Source organism: Macrotis lagotis, chromosome 1 (assembly GCF_037893015.1).
Source record: "Macrotis lagotis isolate mMagLag1 chromosome 1, bilby.v1.9.chrom.fasta, whole genome shotgun sequence".
In the NCBI taxonomy this organism is placed as follows: Eukaryota; Metazoa; Chordata; class Mammalia; order Peramelemorphia; family Peramelidae; genus Macrotis; species Macrotis lagotis.
This window is the reverse complement of record NC_133658.1, coordinates 390,582,244-390,603,078: the sequence shown is the minus strand read 5'-3', so window position 1 is coordinate 390,603,078 and position 20,835 is coordinate 390,582,244. Positions and strand designations below refer to the sequence as shown.

General features: G+C 33.6%; 1 protein-coding gene across 4 annotated transcripts in view; it reads right to left on the bottom strand.

Moving 5' to 3' along the window:
* Positions 1–12,896: 12,896 nt before the first annotated feature.
* EBF1 (EBF transcription factor 1) overlaps positions 12,897–20,835 on the bottom strand; it is a 453,042-nt gene continuing 445,103 nt past the window's right edge. For 2 of the 4 annotated variants that reach the window (XM_074212514.1, XM_074212515.1), the window contains exon 16: positions 12,897–20,835. In XM_074212514.1, the coding sequence (XP_074068615.1) occupies positions 20,804–20,835 (32 nt within the window). In that variant the 3' untranslated portion in view covers positions 12,897–20,803. The other 2 variants (XM_074212512.1, XM_074212513.1) reach the window with 2 other exon arrangements.

Genomic DNA, 20,835 nt, shown 5'->3' with positions numbered 1-20,835 from the left:
TTACAGCAAAGTTCTTAGCAAAATTATTATTATGATATGGAATCAGAGTATAGACACTTGATATTTTTATGAAATATCCTAGACTTTTTATGCCAAAGTATGGCAGAAGATATTTGAGAAAAAAAGCATAAATTGCAATTTTTAGTGCTCTTCATAAAGATAAAGTAAATTCATTGTATAACAGAAATTTTATCCTGAAACATGTATTTGGTGGATAGTTTTTAAACTGATTACTCTAAATCAATGCAAGGGAATCCAATTAACATTCTGATCAAGAAAGATAAGGAGACTGAATTTATGAGAAAGTTAGTCACAGATAAAAACATTTATAATATAATGTATTTGATGTTTTCCAATTTAAAAAATAATTGTTATGTAAATTAAATAGAAGAAAATAATACCTACTTATTAATCACATGATTGATCTACAGAAGTAATTTTCTTTTTTATCTTAAAGACCTAATTATTTCTAAATATTAATACATAAGGAAAATTTACCATGAATAAATACAATACACTGGGTCTTAGTCCAGCTGAATTTCACTTTTTGATAGTGTATGTTGAAAGAAATGTTCGAGCCTAAAAATCTTATTTTATGTCATAGATCAGAAAAACTGTGATTATCAAACAAGGTGATTCATAATTCATTATTATCCATAACATTATTTATGAAAAATAAGTTTTGTTGCTCTAGCTGTTATTAAATGTCAAAAATCAAAACAAAATATCAATCTCCATGAACAGTTGGGAAAGAATTATAAATATCAATATTATCAACACAAACCATTTCAAGATATGTTTTACCAAAAACTAAGCCCAACCATCATATGAACAGTGTTCATTATTGTGGTTATTTTAAAAGGTATAAATATAGTTATAAAAGAAATTTTATTGCTAAATAGGCGTATAAATATAATTTTGCTTTATACTTAAGACTTTTATGTAGTTGTAATTTTATTTGAATAAGTGAAACTAAGAAAATTTTTATACTTTTTATGACAGGGACTATGCACTTTTTATTCTTTTTTTTTTTAGGGTTTTTTTTGCAAGGCAAACGGGGTTAAGTGGCTTGCCCAAGGCCACACAGCTAGGTAATTATTAAGTGTCTGAGACCAGATTTGAACCCAGGTACTCCTGACTCCAGGCCCAGTGCTTTATCCACTACGCCACCTAGCCGCCCAGCAATTTTTATTCTTAAAAAAATCAAGGCTTTGCTACAAAATATTTGAGAGCTACCATTTTCGAGGAGGAAGGAAAAGCAAATATGTGAAGAGTAAGAGGGTGTCAAAATGTATATGACTTTACTCTTCTTCTTAGTTTGCAGTTCAGAGTTCTCTTCATTATACCTGTCATCTAATCTCAATATAATTGTTTGCAAAAGTTGACATAACTAAAGGTGTTTAAAAAAGGGTACATGAAATCCTGTACTTCCTGAAAAGGAGTATTTTAACTCTTATCTCAAATACTATACAAGTAGATCCCAAGTTCTGATAGATTCCTTCATGCCTGTAAGTTTTGAAGAATGATCCCAGCAAAAGATTGAGTCTGCTTCCTAAGGAACAGTCTAGTTCATAGTAGAAGTTCATCACTAGTAGGCTGATCACTTGGTGATGATGTCATATATTTTCATGATAACCATGAATAAAGAAAAAGGTAAAATGGACTTGTATCTTAAATGTTTTCCCTCCACCTCTGTAGGGACAGTAACAGAGTGTCAGGGAAAAAAAGTTAGAAGGCAGTTAGATGGTGCAAGGTATAGAAAACAGGCCCTGGAGTCAGAAGGACCTGAGTTCAAATCTGACCTCAGATGCTAGCTGTGTGACTTTGGTCAAGTCACTTAACCCCATTGCCTTGCAAAAATCCCAAAAACAAAAAACAAAGAGGAAAAATGTTAGAGGATCCAATGAGTTTTAGATTATAAACTTTGCATCAGGTGCTGTTTTTTTTTAATTTATTCTAACCTTAACAAACAAAAAATAAAATGGACATTTCCATATCCATAATAAAATAGAAAAGACTTCAATTTGAAATGTTATATCTCTGTTATATAAGTTTCTTTTCCTTTTAAATATATAATAATTTCAACATGCAATTTTCAAAACTGTCATACTTTTTTGTGGTTCTTTGGGGGCCTTCCCATTATGATAGCTTCTCTGCATCTTTTGTTAAATCTTCAAAAACCCTATTTTCCTTTGAGTACCAAATTCTCATACTCTTTTGCCTTCAGAGAAAAAGAAAAAAAAACAACAAAGCCCTTGTGACATTTATTTATTTCTCTTATTCTTGGAGCTAAAGAGTCAGTGGGATTAAATTATTCTCCTGGTATTTTTTTTGTCAAAATAAAGGAATAAAGGAAGTATCTGTATTCTTAAGGGGAAAGGTTTGTTCTTGTGAATTACTTTGGACCTCTTTAAAATAACATAATTGAGCCTGAGGAAGCTGGGCTACCAATTTTGATGAGTTTCCCATCATAAGAGATAGAAATCATCCCCTTCCAGTTATCATCATGAGAGTAGCCTATTAGGGACCTGATTCAAAGTTCAAATTTTGGGTTGGACCTTGGCAAAACATAAAAGAAGGCAAAGTTTCTATTCTATATCTCTTTTCCATGATTTCTTTCAAGGTAACTATTTCCTCACAATTCCTTCCTTCCCCATTTCACCTTAAATAACCCAGTGTCTTCCCTTTTTTCTTTAGCTTTCTAATCTCTCAATCTCTATACTTCTGCCTATACCTTCAGTGCTCCATACTCCATTTTCTATTCACCCAACAATGATCTTCTGAGATGATGCTACTAAAATGTTTCCTCTTCCATTTTCTTCCTTCAGTATTATTTACTCACTGTCCCATTCCATTGGGGTCTACTCTCTGCTTTACAAGATGACCGTGAGTGATTTGACAAACTAACATCTGCTGAGGTGAGAAATGGGTGAGAAATGTTATCCTTTCAAGGGTCCTTCAGTGATTTAAAAAGAGTGGAAATTCCAGCATAGTTGCTGGCAGAGGAGGATGATGTTGTAAAAGGCAGGTGTGATCTTGGCATGAGTAGAAAAAAAATCTTCCCTAGAGGTTTTCCCCTTTTTCCATGTTTTGTATGGGTATATACAGGTGGAGTGAGAACAGTTTGTTCCAATGACTATAAAGGGGACAGAAATAGGCACTATGGAGCACTTAGGCAACTAAGATGCCAGAATGATCCACTGCATCATAGATCATTGCCAGTTGTCATGACTTTTGTTTTTTGTCACTGCATTTTAAAGATGAGAAGAGATACTGAGGTTGACAACTTTATGAATAACTTTGCCTCACTTAAATGCAATCACTGACAAGTCAAGGCATCACTTGTGATAGCGTGAGTCCTCTTTTAAACAAAGGATAATCAACAACATATAACCATCCCTATAGAATGTATGTCCCTCAAGGGCAAAAGCAACAGGTGTATATACTGTCTGTTTGCTTAGCAAAAGTGAAATAGAAATTCAGCCTAGAGACCAATAATATATTTGGCAGCTTCTAAAGAAATAGTACTTGGGTTCCAATGACTTCCTGCCCCCAATCCAAGTGAATTCCTTATTTTTCTTGAACTTCTGAATCAAGAGAAGAGATCCCTTCCCTTTACCTCTCCTGCCCCAGGGAAGACCTTGGAGAAAGCGCCTGTATAAATTTGAAGAGGAAATAGGAGACAGTCAAATGGGCACTAAACTGGAGTTAGTAGATCTGCCTTCAAATCCCAGCTCAGCTAATAACTAGATGTACAACCATGAATCATCACTTCCCCCTCACTGGGTCTCAGTTGCCTTAGCCACAAAATGAAAGATTTAGGCTTGATCTTATGAGTCTATGAAATAGAAATTGGCTGGTTTAAAATATTCTGCAATGGATTTACTGTGGTTCTCAGTGAGACTTCCCTTGGATTGGACCTGCTGGTGACACATAGCCTAAGCTCTTGAGAACTACTGGAGACTATCAATAATGTCCTCTTTTGCAGGCTATTTTTTATGAAGTTCTCCTTAACCCCTTTTGTAACCATTATCATGTTAGAGCCTCACAATAAACCTGTGGTTAAGCTAATTAGAACAGGAATTCATTTTTTTTTTACAGAAAGAAACTGAAGTACAGAGAAGTTAGCTGACTTGTCCAAGGTTGCACAAAAAAAGTTACTAATAGAGTTGAGATTAGAACTCTAGTCTCCTCATTCCTAGATATGTTAAAAAAAATCTAAGAGGTTAAAACATCTATTCTATGGGAGAAGCTGGTCTGACCATATTTGTTTGAGATGCAGATTCATAATAATAGGAGATGGAAGCTCCTTTCTAGTTCAATTCATTCCTGAATTGGAACTTTTTTCCTAAAAATATAGCCAGTCTTTCTGCACTAGGTGCACTTTTTGCACCTGCTTCCAGCCTAAATGCTTGAACACTTTCTCCCTTTCTCCCTTTCTCCCTCCCTCCTTTCCTACTTTGGGAAATCCTTAAAATACTCAATGGACATTAAATTTACTATGGCCCCTCTCTTGGACAACAAACTTATCTCCTTATAAATGGAACTTAGACAAACTATAAACCAAATTGAAAGGAATCCTTCCTTGTTAACTCAAGAGAAAGACAGTAGCACCTAGAAGATTTAGCATATTGAAGGAGTATGGACTTTTAGCTGACCTTATGGACATTAGGCTTGTTTTACAAGAGACAGCTGGATCAGTTTGTAAGAGAATTCCTTTAGCATAGTTCTGTCTGTGTCAATGATCAAGAAGCACAGAGAACTGGAGAGAGCTGGACTTGGACTTGGGAAGACCTCAGTTCTTTTTCTGACACAAGGTGATTCTATCACTCTGGGCAAGTCATTAATTGTTCAGTGCCTCCAGGCAATCTTCTAAGATTGAATTCTTGAGGAATTGTTGATCTGAATCAGTGAAGGGATTTTCTTTGTTTTTTAATTTATTTTTAAGTTTTTCAACATTTATATTGCTACTTTCCATTTTAATATCACCTTTATTTCTTCTTGTCCCTACAGAGAGGAAGTCCTTGTAATTAAGAAAAAAGGGGGGGGGTAAGGAATAGGAAATCAATTCAGCAAAACTAACCAATATATTATCAAGTCTGGAAGTATATGCAATATTTCAAACTCTAAACTTTTAAACTTTAATCCTCCACCTCTGCCATCTCTGAGGGAAAATTTAGTTATAACAATTGGATCATCTTCACATACATTTTATTTCTTCTTTAATTTCTCAGTGTTTCTCATAGAACAGAAATTCTAAAGTACCAAGCTTTGCATTATGATTCAAGGTGAAATTTCAGAGGAAAGACAGAATTTAAAACAATTTAAAAAACATTAAAATTTATAAAACAAATCAAATTTAAATAAAAACATTTCAATTTATATTGTTCCTCATTTGTTAACAATAATTGAGAAGCAAGGTATTACTGTTCATTTCTATTTGGCTCTCTCAGGTTCCAGGAAGAAGGATTATGGATCATTTCTTTACACTAATCATTTTTGCAATTTTTTTAACTAGCTAAAATAAAAGTCAAACTACTATTTTCTTTTCTGAGATTGAACTTTTTAAGATCTTTATTTGAATTTCTTTGAGTATTTTGTGCTTTTGAACAAGTTTCTTTTCTATTCTCAGTTATTTTGCTATAAGACTACATAATAGGATTTGATTAGTTTTATTTCTTATGGGTTTGCTATAATTTCATTTTATTCAGTTTTTAATGTTGTTGATTTCATGTTCTCTTTTTGATCAGATTGACTAAAGATTTATCAATTTTTTTCTCTTTTCAAAAAAAGTTTTTCATTTCATCATTTAGTCTTTTGATTTTAAACTTGCCTAGTTTTCTTTTACTTTTCAGAATTTTCTAATTTGTGCTTATTTTGGATTTGCTATTTGACTTCTAATTTTCTAAATACTAAACAGTTCATTAATCTCTCTTTTTTTAGGTTTTTTTGCAAGGCAAATGGGGTTAAGTGGTTTGCTCAAGGCCACACAGCTAGGTAATTATTGAGTGTCTGAGGTCAGATTTGAACTCAGGTACTCCTGACTCCAGGGCAGGTGCTCTATCCACTGTACCACCTAGCCACCCCTATTAATCTTTGTTTTATATTTTGTTAATATATGTTGTAAATGGGATATAATTTTTACTACAAATAATGCTCTACCTGATTCTTGTTATTCTGTGTTATGTCACCATTATCAATATTTTTCATGTAATTATTTTTATCATTTATTCTTTGACTCCCTTGCTTAGTGTTTCAAAACTGTACCTCTATTTTTGTCCTTGCTTGTTTGTCTCCCTCAATTGATTACTATTTTTATTTTTTTATGGCCTACAAAGAATATTTTTGGTATTTCTGCCCTTTTAAATATTTCTTTTCAATATCTTTATGCCCCAAAACATGGTCAATTTTTGTAAAAGTTCTTTTTGGTGCTGACAAATATGTTAGGTTTATTATTTGGTGCCAAATGTACTTTAGCTCTAAATTCTCTAGTAATGTTTTCAATTCTATATTTCCCATTTATTCATCTTCCTGTTAGACTTGATCAATTTTGCAATTAAGTTAATTTTGGCTATATAAATTTAGATGCTGTCATTTATTCATTTGCATTTAATATTGATGTTGGTTCATTGTCTATGGTACTTTTAGTATAATTAAATTTCCTACTTTATTCTCTTTCTATTATGAAGTTTTATTTTGACTTAGATAAGATTATTGCTCTTACTCTGTTTTGATTCACTTAAATTTTATTTCATGCATTTTTATGCATTGCACTTCTTTTTAGATATATTTCTTGTAAATAAAACATCATGATATTTTGTTTTCTTTTTCAATTCATCACTCCCTTCTTTTACTGGATTGATCAATCTTTTAAAGTTGACAGAGTTAGTTGCATATTTTACTCCATATGTGCCCTCTAGTATTGATTTTTTTAAAAAAAATTTGTCCTTCCTCTTTTAACTCACAACTTTCTGCCTTTAATTAGTTTTTCTTTATCTACTTTAATATAGTCCTGTTCCTGCAGGTTCCTTTCCCAAACATTCAACCCACCACTTCTATTTGTCAGTGTTTCCCCAAGTTTTGGAGTTTACTTAATTTATTGATTTGTTTTTCTTGTAGTTATCTAATTCTTCACCTCTTCTCCCTTTTCCCCAATTTGGGGAACTAACTTAACTTGGTTAGCATCAAAATTATTTTGCCTTGTCTACCAATTTAATTTAATTCTTAGAGTTTTTCCCCTTCCTCCTTCCTTTCCTACTTCCCTCCCTCCTTGCCTCTCCTATATATTTAGTTATTTCTTTTTTAATTGCTTTCATTATGAAATTAAAGCTTTGTAAGTACAAAGTTTGAGCTCTGCCTCTAAACTGCTCATATGTTATTGCATCTGTAGATCTTTCCTCCTGCCCCCTTTCATCTGTTGAGCTTCCTTCTTAAGGTATCATGAGTGAAATTAAAAGGAAAGAAGAATTGTCCCTTCATAGACATTACACCTTGTGCCAAATCATATTGATAGGTCACTTGATCTCCCCTGCAAATACTGATCTTTCCATTTACCATGCAAACATCTCTTTGAGTCCATATCCTTCTACCTTTCTAGGTAACAATTGCCTCAGTTGCCAAAAAAGGACAATTTCCTTTCTCCTGAGGAAGAATATCCATGGAATGATAATGCTCTCTCTGAAGAAATATTCTTCCTCTGTACCAACAGTCCTTTTATTAGACTATTGTAAGATCCCTACTTCCTATTCCAGTTAGGTATTTCTTCTTTGTTCTTCAGTGAGTTTGATTAGGATACAAAGAACTTTCTTGATCCTTCATTCTTCTTCTTCCCATTTATCCACTCTCTCATTCTACAATTTAATCCCACAAAATAAGTTAATTTATGTGTAGGGAGCTTGTGAAATATAGTTCATAGTGTTTCAAGCCTATTCCTTGGCAGTCATTTCTTACTATTTCTTTAAATTAAACTTTCAAATTATCTCCTTTATACTAAAATTCTTTTTTCTAAGTTGCTAAACTTTTTTAATTTAGTATTTGTTTTCCCCAGTCACATGTAAAAACAATTTTTGATGTTTGCTTTTAAAACTGAGTTCCAAATTCTCTCCCTCATTGAGAAAGCAAGGAATTATATATATATATATATATATATATATATATATATATATATATATATATATATATATATATATATATATATATACTCATACAAAGCTCTATAGTATTCATGTAGTCACAGAAAGCTTAGATTCCCCCCCACATACACAAAAAAAGAATCCTCAAGAAAAATAAAGTTTAAAAAAGTATGCTTCAAGCTGTATTTAGACATCATCAGTTCTTTCTTTGGAGATTGAAAGCATTTTTTTTATCATAACTTCTTCAGAGTTGTTTTGGATAATTGGATTGCTAGGAATAGTGAAGTCATTTAAAACTGATTATCTTACAATATTGTTGTTAATTTTATTCCTAGTATATTTCACTTTGCTTCAGCTCAATAAATGTTTCCAGGTTTTTTCTGAAAGCATCTTGTTCATTATTTCTTATTGTAGAATAGTAATTCATCATAATCACATACAAGCATTTGTTCAGTCATTCACAAATTGATAGATATCACCTCAATCTTACTTCTGAATCTGTTTTCTAGGTCATATTCTTTTCTATTTTTTCATTCTTGTAGTCTTGTTTTATTGTTTCTTGATTTCTCATAAAATCATTAATATCCATTTGCTCAACTCCAATTTTTAAGTAATTAATTTTTTTCAACAAGCTTTTCTTTTTCCTTTACCATTTGACTGATTCTACTCTTTAGGGGCCTCTTTTTTTCCAGTGGATTTTTGTGCCTCTTTTTCCCATTTTGCCAATTCTACTTTATAAGACATTCTTCTCATTGATTTTTTTGTACCTCTTTTACTATTTGTGATTTCCTTTTTTGTTTGTTGTTTGGTTTTTTTTAGACTTTTGAAAGGCAAGTGGGGTTAAGTGACTTGCCCAAGGTCACACAACTGGGCAATTATTAAGTATCTGAGGCTGGATTTGAACTCAGATACTCCTGACTCTAGGGCAGGTGCTCTACCCACTGCACCACCTAGCCATCCCATTTGTGATTTTCTAAGGTGTCATTTTCTTCTGAATTTCATCATGTCTCCTTTACCAAGCTGTTGACTTGTTTTCCATGATTTTTCTGAGAATGCAGAAATTTCTCTTACCAATTTTTTCCTCTACCTCTTAGTTCATTTTCAAAATCCTTTTTGAGCTCTTCCATGGCCTGAAACCAATTCAAATTTTTTGAAGGTTTTTGGATAGAGGAGTTTTCACTTTGCTGTCTTCTTCTGTATGTGTTTGTTTTGATCTTCCTTGTCACCATAATAATTTTCTATGGTTAGAATTTTTTTTTCTGTTGCTTATTCATATTCCCAATCTATTATTTAACTTTTAACTCTTTGTTAAAGTAGGATTCTGCTTCTAGGGTAGAGGGCACACTGTTCCAAACTTCTGGGATTTTGTGCAACTGTTTTCAGAGATACTTCTAGGGAACTTGTAAGTTCTCATTTCTTCCAAGGTGGTATGATATAAGGAAAGGTGTTTACTTCCCTCCTGGCCTAATGTTCTGGTCTTTGAGGGTCCATAAGAACTTCTTTAAGCCCTGGAAGGTGAGAAGGGTTCCTATTCCCCTGTGACAAAAAGCTACAGTGTACTAGGTGCTTCACCATCCTGAGACTGCCACTAAGGATTGCCACCTGGATTTGAGTATGGACAACAGAGTTCTGCTTCGGTTCTAGCAATCTTCTTCTGACCAGTTTTTTGACCCCCTTATTGTCTGTGGGTTGAGATCTTCAGAAGTAGCTGTCTCTACTACTGATTCAGTGACATCCCAGGCTTGGTACCTGGTTTATTGGAACCACATCTGTGCTAATGAGGTTTGTACTGGACTGTGCTCCACTCTCACCCAAGTGTGACAGATCTTTCCTACTGACCTTCTCTGAAGTCTTAGAGTAAAAAATTGTTCAACCCAAATTTTTGTGGGTGTTACCTATCTAGAATTTGTTTAGAGATGTTTCGAGATTTAAAGATATTTTGAGGGGTTTGAGGAAGTATTCAGGTAAGTCCCTGAATTTGCTTTGCCCTCTTTAAAAATGTTTAAATACTTCTCTTTTTCTATTTTACCTGATAGGTCAACCTGTCTCTTTCTTGTTTGTCTCTAGAGATGGGATAATTAATGTCATTATTCAATTTTTTAAAGTAGTTTTACTTATTTACATTTCTTATATTTCTATTGTTTGAAGTACTTGTAAGTCAAATATCCTTTTCACTTGGTTCTTTTGTTTTATAATATTATCTTATATATCCCCCTTATTGAATATTAAAGTTTTTTTCATAGATAACAGGGTTCATGTTTGCAGGGTTTGGGGTTACATTTTGAGCTTCTTTGATTTTTTATAAAAAGGTATCTCCTTTCCTTCTGTAGTTTTTAGTGGATGCAGAATTGTTTTGTATTGTTTGCATGTTCTTTCTTTTGTATTTGAAGATGTTTTTGCTATTGCTAGAATTTATGACATTCTGTATTTTATCAGTTGTTCATTCAATTTTCTTCTTGTTTTAATAGTTATTTAGAATTTTTTAGGTGCCTTGGTCACCATCATCCCTTCTTATTTTAGCATCTTCCCCATTGATTTGTCAACTTATATCCTATATTTTGTCACATTTTCTTAATCCTGAGATCTTTTGTAATTTTAGTCTTCCCCCCACTTCTTTTGGTCCTCTGTTCTTCACTTTTTGACTCTTATCCTTTAGTGGTAGGTGAATCTTCAGAGAATAAATTTCAAAGTTATCCCAGCTTCTTCCCACATTGGAGAGAAATCTTCTCTAGTCTCAGTCTCAGTCTTAAGTGACTTTTAGGGACACAAGTCTCAGCTGGATGGAATTCTCTTTTGCTGTAAGTCCTGTGCAGTTTTTCATACTGCTTCAGTCCCTTTTATTTTTAGATTTTTGAGGGTTATCATACCAGGGAGATTTGTTGCATCTACCTATATCTCTATTCCTCAGCAAATTAAATAACAGAATTATGATTCACTGTTTATTGCCATGGAATGGTAGGGTAAGAATAGAGTATATTAACAGAATTCAGGAATACCAACGAATTTACTGAATATGTCCTAGATGACAAGCCTGTACATCACTCCCTACTGAAATCTGCAAGCTGATGGGGGGGGGGGATGTTGTTGAGTAAACATGCTAGAGATTATCATTCTTCATTTAACCTATATATGTATTATTACACTGTGGAGCTTATTGGATTGTGTATTATCTTTAATTGCTCAATTTTCTGGTATTATAATAATAAGAGATTTTTATGTAAATATTTCCCCCAATTGGCAGTTTCCTTCTTATTCTTTTTGCATTTATTTTGATCACACAAAGATTTTCATAGTGAAAATTGTCCATTTTATCCTTGGCATTTCTCACCTTTCTTTGGTTAAGAATTCTGCCTTGGCATTATCTGTGAAAGATATCTGTACCATAGTTTCCCAAAGTTTTTCATAATACAATCTTTTATATTTAGATCACTTATCTGCTTTGGACTTTTTGTAGTATATGGTGTAACAGATTGGTCTAGGTTCTTCTAAGCTGCTTGTTCTTGTCAAATAGATAACTCCTCCCTCCCCCCCCACCCCAGTAATTTACTTTCTCAAATTCACCGAAGGGTGAATTATTGAGTTTGATAGTTTATGATTCTTGCTTATTGAAACTTTCACTATTTACAGAAGTGATATCAAACTCAAATGAAAGCATGGATCCCTAATCCATCCAAGAATCTCTGAGGACTGAATCTTGACAGTTTTATAATGTAATCATGTCTATGTTTATTTCCTTTTTATTTTGCTAAATATTGTACACTATATAGGCTGATTCCCATTTATAGAATTCTCTTTCTTCACTTCTAGTTTCCCTTGTTTTCTCAGAATTCAGATAAGATTCTACCTTTAGAAGGAGACCTTTCCTGGCCCTTCCCCAGCTGCTAATGCTTTCCTCTCTGAGATTGTTTTCATCCACTTCATCCAAACCTTGCAGATATTACTCATTATATCTTCCATTGAACTGTGATCTCCAAAGAGAAGGAACTACTTTTTTGCCTTTAATTATAAATACAATGCTTAACACAGCAGCTTTTACATTGTAGATGCTTATTGAATGTTTGTTGACTTGACTTTTCCACTTTTAATCAGTGCCATCTAGTTTTTGGTGCTTGTTGGATAAAAAATAATTTTGTTTGTGAAAGTACCATTTTCCCTTTATTCTTACCTTTTTCCTATTATCTTCCTTAAAATTCTAGACCTTTTATGCCTTCAAATAAATTTTATAATTATTTTGTCTAGCTCATATCCTGTACATAGTTTGATAAAGCACTAAATCTTTTCATTAATTCAAAAAGCAATTTTACTACATTGGCATGGTCCATTAGTTAAGAGGAATTATTATTTTGAGAATTATCCCCACTGTACCCACCCAGCTCCTAAAAATGATCAGGAAAAATCTATTTTACTGACCCAGTAAATTAACTTGTCTAACACATCTATTTAAGAATTAGACACCACTTCCCATTGTTTAAGCAGCTTTAAATAGATCTCACATTTAAACCAAATTCAAACTTAATTGCAATAACCAACTATGCATTGTTGGAAGAGCATTGATTTTTGTAAAAAAATGCAGGCAACTTGCTGCATTATGAATCCCTTTCAGATAGGAAACTGGTCCTATTATCTTTGGTTTTCTTCCAGTATATAGTGCAGTATCCTGTAAATCATTGTTGAGTCAACCAGAATTTCTGGTGCTAGAGCCTTCAACATAGATATTTGTAGTATCATAAGAGCCGAACTACCTCACTAATTCATATCCTTAGACTGTTCACCAAAAAAACATTAAAAATAGATAGCCTAGTGTCCCAAAACAGAGCTGGATGAATCTTGATGTCACTATTAAGGAGTTTTGGAAAATTGGCTCTATGGAATCACAAGGTTATAAAAATCAGAGAGAAATCTTACCATTTATCTAACTGAAGCACTTCATTTTACAAATGAGGAAAGTGGGGTCCAGAGAAGTGAAGATGGGATTAAAGTGGCTTACAAACTTTGAAGACTTGTTAATACTCTAAGATTGGTAAAACATCTACCTTTACTGATAATTTTTAGATTTTTCAGTTTGTACCACCTCTTAGAAAGAAAAATTGATTTAATTTACTAAACATTTTATCTTGTCAGATTTCTCTATAGCCTTTATTTCTAAAGCCTTTTTATCTCTCAGGTTTCTCAGGATAACCCTTGTACAGGATTTTTATTTGTTTGTTTGTTTGTTTTGCCTTTTTTATGACCTCACACCTAGCATATTGCCTGGCACTTGGTAGGTTTTTAATAAATGTTCATTAAATGACTGGTATTAAGCCACTTGTGAATAAGTGCTTTTGCTTTCTTCATGTTTTTCATAATTTTATAAGTATTCAATCTGTCTTTCTAGATTGAAGAGTCATATCTCTTTGATTAAGGTACCTTTTTCTGGGTATTAAAAATGTTGCTATATCTTTCTTGACATGAGATGACTAGAATTAGAATTAATTTTTTGGTTATTATTATAACCTCCTGGTTTTGTAAAAGTGCTATAAGCATGATGTTCAATGTCTGTATGGTCTCTTTTTTAAAATAAAATTCTTCAAATTATAGGGTTTCAATAGACCCTGGGTCCTATGCATGCATTTACTCTGTGTAATACTGCATTTTATATATCTGTAAGGGGTGTTGCTTTCAACCTAAGAATATAAGATTTTTGAAAATGGCCTGCGTTTCATCTTCACTATATTGCACAGTGCTTAGAACAATAAATGCTTGTTAAACTGAATAGAATTTAATGCAATTCATAAGATAATATTGCTGACATCACTTTAGAAGGATTGTGGCTGATCATTCTGGGGACCGACTTTATATTTTGAAATAAATACTAGTCAGTTAAGAGAAAATCATTAATAAGGTACATAATCAGATATATCAGATAAGTAGAGGATGAATTAATACTCAAGGCAAACAGTATCTTACTTATAGACTTTGGCCACAGCAGGAAATTGAGGAATAATAAGGGTATTTCTTAGGTAAATCCAGCCCTGACACTAACAGGTGAGATTAATAATATAGAATAATATGGAAAAAAGGAAAAAATGGAAATCAGAAGAGAAAGCAGAAAAAAGGTCAGAAAGCAAAAAGTGAGACAGGCCCAAATACATAACAAAGAGAGATAGATGTTTACATTGTCCATTTCTGCCTTATAGAATACTCAGTTCCTGTTCCTTGACATTGTTTGAATTACCTACTGCTCCTTTCTTCTTTGACAGCAAAACAATTTTGTCTGTTATTCTAATCCATACTGTTAACCATTATGATGTGCTCTATAAATGGGAGGATTTCAAGAAGACTTGAGATTGTATCTTGTTCAGCCTATCTATTCTATATTTCCTACGTAGATCTATGATCCTATAAATGTCTTCATTTTATAGGGAAGAAATCTGAGATTCAAAGAAGAAGTGATTCCTAAGATCACACAAGTAATGAGTAAGCTAACCCGGCACCCAAAAACAGGTCCTCTGATATCAGATCCCGTTATCTTTCCACCACATCAGTCTCCCAGCCATTCAAGAATGAAGAAGAAACAACTCTAGATTTCATGCCCCATGAGTTCAAAATTCAAAATTGTATTTTCTTAAGTATATGGTAGCTAGAATGCTTGAAATTCTTTTGAATATAATGAATTTACTCTTTTGGGGCACAGAGATGGAACAACATGTTTTTAATAGGAAAGTTGTTGACAACTAATTATTTCTATTTCTTGGAAATCTAACCCCAGTCCCCACTTTGAGGGGAAAACCAGATGAGGTGAGAAGTAATATCATTTCAAGGGGAAATGACTTACTTATATCATATAGCTTCAAATACAATCAGCAACACTCCTTGAAGGACTGTATTTTATGTTTTTTCAGTGTTAAAGAACCAAACATAATGGGGGAGTCCACCTAAAAAGCAACTAACAATTTATACTTTACCCATTTAAATATGTTCTCTATTTGATGTTTCAAACCAATTCCAAATCTGTATGTCCATTGAATGTTTATCGTTTTAGATTCTATAGGGAATGATATTTTTAAAAGTAGACATTGTCCCTGTCCATCGAGTCACTATATAATGAATAAGTTATGAATGAAGGATGTATGTGTGTGCCTGTGAGTTAAAGAGAAAAATAAAATACATGATTTTTACTTCCCTATTAGTGTCCTTTCCCTTCTTAATATTCTGTTATCTTATTTGGTCTCTTCCTTCCCCTTGTTACATCTGTGATGATGGATTCCAAAGAGATTCTTTTTTTATAGATATTCTTATTCTGGCCTTTGGGGAATATTGGTTGGTGGTAGTGGGAGCAATCATGCAGATAGGACAGAATTTCATTATTTTGGTCCTATCTTAGCTGTCAATGCAAAACAATTTAGTCCTATGAGAGGCAGAACATTGACTATTGCCAATATTTTGGAAGTTAGAGGGCTGCAAACTTGAAATAACCAGTTCTATTTAACATAGTGTGTAGAAGTTCTGCAATCATTGAATGAAAGTGTGCTAAGTAGATAAAAACCAGTCCCACTGTAGTATAATTCTCCAGGGAGCAGAGATAAAAATGCTTGATGCTTTATTTTTTTTTTAAAAGGAACAAAATGTTTTCAGTTCTGAAAACTGGATCTTCCTCCTAACATAAATATAATACCCTCTGGAGAGGAGGATGATAGCAGGGAAAGGAGAGAATGCAAATGAAAATGATGCTGTATTTGGCTACTGTCTCCAATACTGCAGATAAATAATTGGAGAAAGGGTTAAGAAATGAAGACCTCCCTTTCTTCAAAGACAGTTGGCATGAAACCCAATGGAGTAGAGCAGAGGCAACAATGAGTTCATCATTTAGTCCACTTTCCCCCTCTCTCCATTTTGAAGATGTAATAGATTCAGAGAAGATGCTTCTCTATAGTCACATATTCTCCATTCTTTCTGTGCAATATGTAGAATACCCACAATATCCCTGTGGAAAAGTTATGATTGAAATTAAATTATATCTTCTTATGATTAAAAAGGGTTGTGTAATTGTATTTTCTAGAGGTCCTTCACAAATAAAGGTGTTGTATTATTGTAATTCAGTTGTGTTCAACTCTTAGTGATTCATTTGGGATTTTCTTGGCAAATAAGGAAGTGGCTTGCCATTTCCTTCTCTGGATCATTTTACAGATGAGAAAATGGAGGCAACTTGCCCAGAGTTACACAAGCCCATAAGTGTCTGAGTGACCTCAGTTCTTTCTGACTCTAGTCCAACACTCGATTCACTGAGCTACCTATGTGTCCTTTTACCAAAAGGGGGGTGGGGAGATTATATTTAATGAGAATTGTTTGAATATTGTCATTTTTAAAACCAAGGAGATAAACTAAGTAACTCTCAAGGTCACTCATACCAAGACCTGGTCATTGTAAAGGTAGGATTCTTAGTGGTTACAACCATAAATGAGGTAAAATTTTTCCATAGTTACAATTTTTCCTTAACTATAAATTATTTCCCTCTGAAATTACTTATAATTAATGCTGTTATCTATGTTGTTTGAACATAGTTGTTTGCAAGCTATCGCTCCATTAAATTGTGAATTTCTAGAGGGATGGCTTATTTTTTCCTTTTTTTTGGTATCCTTAGCTCATAAAGTACCACAAGTACCACAGGCACATAGTAAGCACTTAATAAGTGCTTATTGACTTGACTATTGATAGAGAGATTATCTCATTGAGTACCCAAAGAGTTCTTGTCATAGTAATACAACTTGTAGACACTAGAGGATACAGTGAATCACTATCAGCTTCATAGTGAGGATTCACTTTGGAAGTTCGGGCATCATTTCTAATTTGCACATCTTACTGTTCAAACAAGAAACATCTTTCTAAAATATTATTCTGGTCTCACAGGGATATGTTTATTCTTGGGAACAAATTGAATCAAGGCTTCATTTATCAGAAATGGAAACATATCAATAATCCATCCACTTTTCAACCTATTGTTATAATTACAAGTAGATTTTATTACATCAAATGGAAAACATCTACAGTGCTACATGACCAAAAAAAAAAAAAAGATGGCGCAAGTATTGAAATTCTAATATTTCTCCCAGGAGCAATGGAATGGAATCCACTGACTAGAAGTTCCCATGGAGATAATTGACAATTATATGTGAATAACATGATGCAACAGAGATCCAAAATGGTTAGAACTTCAATCATGGCCAGGGACCTCTCTTCATATGGACACTTGGATGAAGAAGGGCTATCTTCTCTATGGGTCAGCATGGACATATGCAGGTCTGACTGCTGCCAGTAGAGGGTAGCAGTACACTTTGCATACCAATTTGCATCCCAAATTAGCAAGAGCCCAAAAGAGCACCAAACAAAGAGACAGGGTGTCTCAAGATGCCCTAATTGTGAGAACCATCTATTTCTTCCTTCATAGTATGTCAAAAATAGTCTGAATAGCCTGGAACATGGACCTCTGGAGTAATGCTCTCCTTTGGAGCATCTGAAATAGAAATAAATACACAACTAGGAGCTGTCATCACAGACAGGAAGTAACTTTAATTAAATATCGTGAAAGTTGAAAAGTTTTTACAGCTTGAATTTCTGCAAAAAAATTATAACAATCTCTACAGTAGTTAGTTTCTCTAACAATAGAACTGTACAGTGTGTGTCTATTCAAAAAAGTTTTAATAAGAAGGTGAAAGGTTAGTAGATTTAGAGATGACTTGTTTTAATTAACCTGCATCCTAGTACAACTGTGAGGCCGGGGCATCTGTTATGCAATCCAGTCAGTGAGAAGTTGCATTATTCCTTTCTTTTCTTTTTTTCCAAACTGAAATTAGAATTGTCTTTCTTTTATTTTCCACTTAAAGCCATATTCTGTATTTAAGGGGAATCTTTTACCTTATAAAAGGAGTTTTACATGGTTGGAAGCAGGGCAAAGGGCCTGAACTTCCCATCATCCAATACCTATAAATAGCGGCAACAAAACACCAAGTGTACACATCTTACAGGCTCTTTGGATTTTGAAGAAAAGGTCTAAGTATTCTGCACATGGTTGACAGATGGGCACAGTCTGTCATTGCTGTCCGAAGGGGGCTATCCCCCCCCCAGGCTGAGTGAGGGTTCACAAACAACTCAGGGGCTCACCAGACAAAATATGGCTTTAAATCTTGTACATCTCCAGGCCAGTGCTTACCAAGTGAATTAGGACAACCTTTCTGAGTACCGAGAAGTTAAGCGTCAATATCGCTTACATTTTTCCAGTTCTTTTTTTAAAAATTTTATTTTTTTCATTCTCACCATGAAAAAAAATCTGTCTTCCTCCCCTTCTTCCCCACCCTGGATTCCCTCCCCTCCCCCGAACCCCATAAAAATCGCACTCTGACAGTCTAGTGGAAACCATTGCAAAATCCATACAGGGGGCATGCACAGTTGCAGCATTGTTGTAAATGATTTCTTGTAAAAAGTTACATTGTCTTAAGGTAACAAAACAGTTCTTTTGTGCTTTTCAATTCTTTTTTTTTCTTAGAATGTTAGTGATGATTGACAGTTCTGGTGCACAGTACAATGTACAAGTGAAATGAATATGATTTGCATTGTTAAGGCATCCAATCTGCTGGTTTATATTTATGTGAAAGACAGAGGAAATATACAAGCAGACGTAAGAAAGAAAGTATTTTCATTGATTTCTATGAAGTTTCTCCCCAAATTTAATGCACAAAATGCGTCACTCCAAAGGGGAGAGATTCCATGCATATTAATAGAGTAAAACAGCATTAGGTTTTTTTTGTAAGCTTCCAAAGCAAAGGATACATTTTCTTAAATCTACAGAACTAAATGCTACAAGAATAATATGCTACTTTTTTGCCATATATTGGAAAAAACTTCTTAACTTACAAATAATACAAAAATAGACAATGGCTTTTGGGTTGAAATAAAAAAAAATGGAAGCAGGGTTTTAAACAATACTAAAAATAACTATAAATGAAGTGTTCAAAAATCACATTGAAACAGCTAATACAACTGTAGGTGACCAAACAAATCAGCACTTTTCACATATTGCAAACATACACAATAAAATAAACAGAGGGGCAGAGAGGGGAAAGGGAAAAAGCAATGTACAAATTCCAAAGATAAATACATTATTTATATGGATATTTTACAAAATCCCCTTTAAAACAAAAAAAAAAGCTTTTTTTAATTAATTTTGCAAGTATGTGCAAGCTAAAGGTAGTGAGCTCTCTTTGCAAAATATGCAGTAAAATCTTTTGTGATATTGAAAAACTGTCTTAAGACATTAAAATGTATAAATAGAACAACAACTTTGGCAAAAAATCACAAAAAATCTACAGTATTTATAACTACATACAAAAACACAACAGCAAAGAAAAATATCAGGTAAATGCATCCTCAGAACTTTGCTGCATCTTTGACTCTTAATTTTTAAGAACACTTCCCAGATAATGATAGCAAAATTCCTGTAGAACAAAAAGCTATGGTTTGGAGGTTTCAGCCTTTGATCATTCCCCCTCCCGCCCCCCTCCCAGTTTCACGTTTCCATTTACTATTTATTCTGAAGCACTTAACCTGTTGCTTAATCTATTATGTTACAAACAGTAAGGGTCGACTAATACAGGAGCTATCTGAGTGGGACATGAGTGAATTCCTGCATTGCACCTTTTGTCAGTTCTTTGCAATGATGCGAAGTCGGCCTGTGAGAAGAGTCAATTTAAATACTTTTTTTTTCCCTTTTCCTTTTAAATGGAGGGGTAGAGGATAGATTTTGGCTTGAAAACACATGAGCGTGTTGTCTAGAGTTTTATGCCTGGACCCTGTTCCATGAAGTCTCAAAGGAGATTTTTACATGAATACAGACTATTACACCAAACTCTCTGGAGGCCACTGACTTCAGAAGGTTCTGATATATTAGCAAAAGAGAATGGCAGCAGGTTTCAATATGCAGTTTCAGCAATCTATCTAGAGGCACTGAATTTTTGGAGTGGAAGAGAAAGATGTGATCATTTTAATCGCTTAACTTTCCAGGTTGCATTTATTTACATGATTATTTAAGACAATGATACCAAAAGAGATCAATAAGCTTGTACTCCTATGGGGTGACAGGTTAAGTTAGATACTGAAAATGCACTGTATGAGCAAACTACCACTTGATATGCATTTAAGGCGTAAGAGCCGACCCTTAGTCTTCTAGAAAACTCTAACTGGCATTCCTATTCTGTCCCATACAAGCTTTTTTTTTTAAAACTTTTTTTGTAAATGTCACCATTTCATTCTCCCTTTACACAGCTTTAAAAACATCATAAATTAAAACATGGAGTCTTATTTATAGTGTCCCTCATATATAGCTTTACGGTTTATAAAAGACAAATGATTGTTGAGTTAAGCTTTAAAAAAAAAAAGTGGATTTTCTTTTATCAACACAGAATAAATATATCTCCCAAATACTTGGGATGTACAACTTTAACCAACACCCTGCACTTTGCAGATTCTTTCCAATTTCAGTATTTGCAAGGTCGGTGATTTTGTTTGTTTAAAAATCTGCAGTTATTGTGATTCCTCTTAAAAAGGCCTGAGTTAAAAGTTCCACTCTGGGACTTGTATCAGATTTCTTTCTGTAGCAGGATCCAACCTCTTCATTAATAAAATTCTTCAAGGCAATTCTTTCACATGGGAGGGACAATCATGCCAGATATAG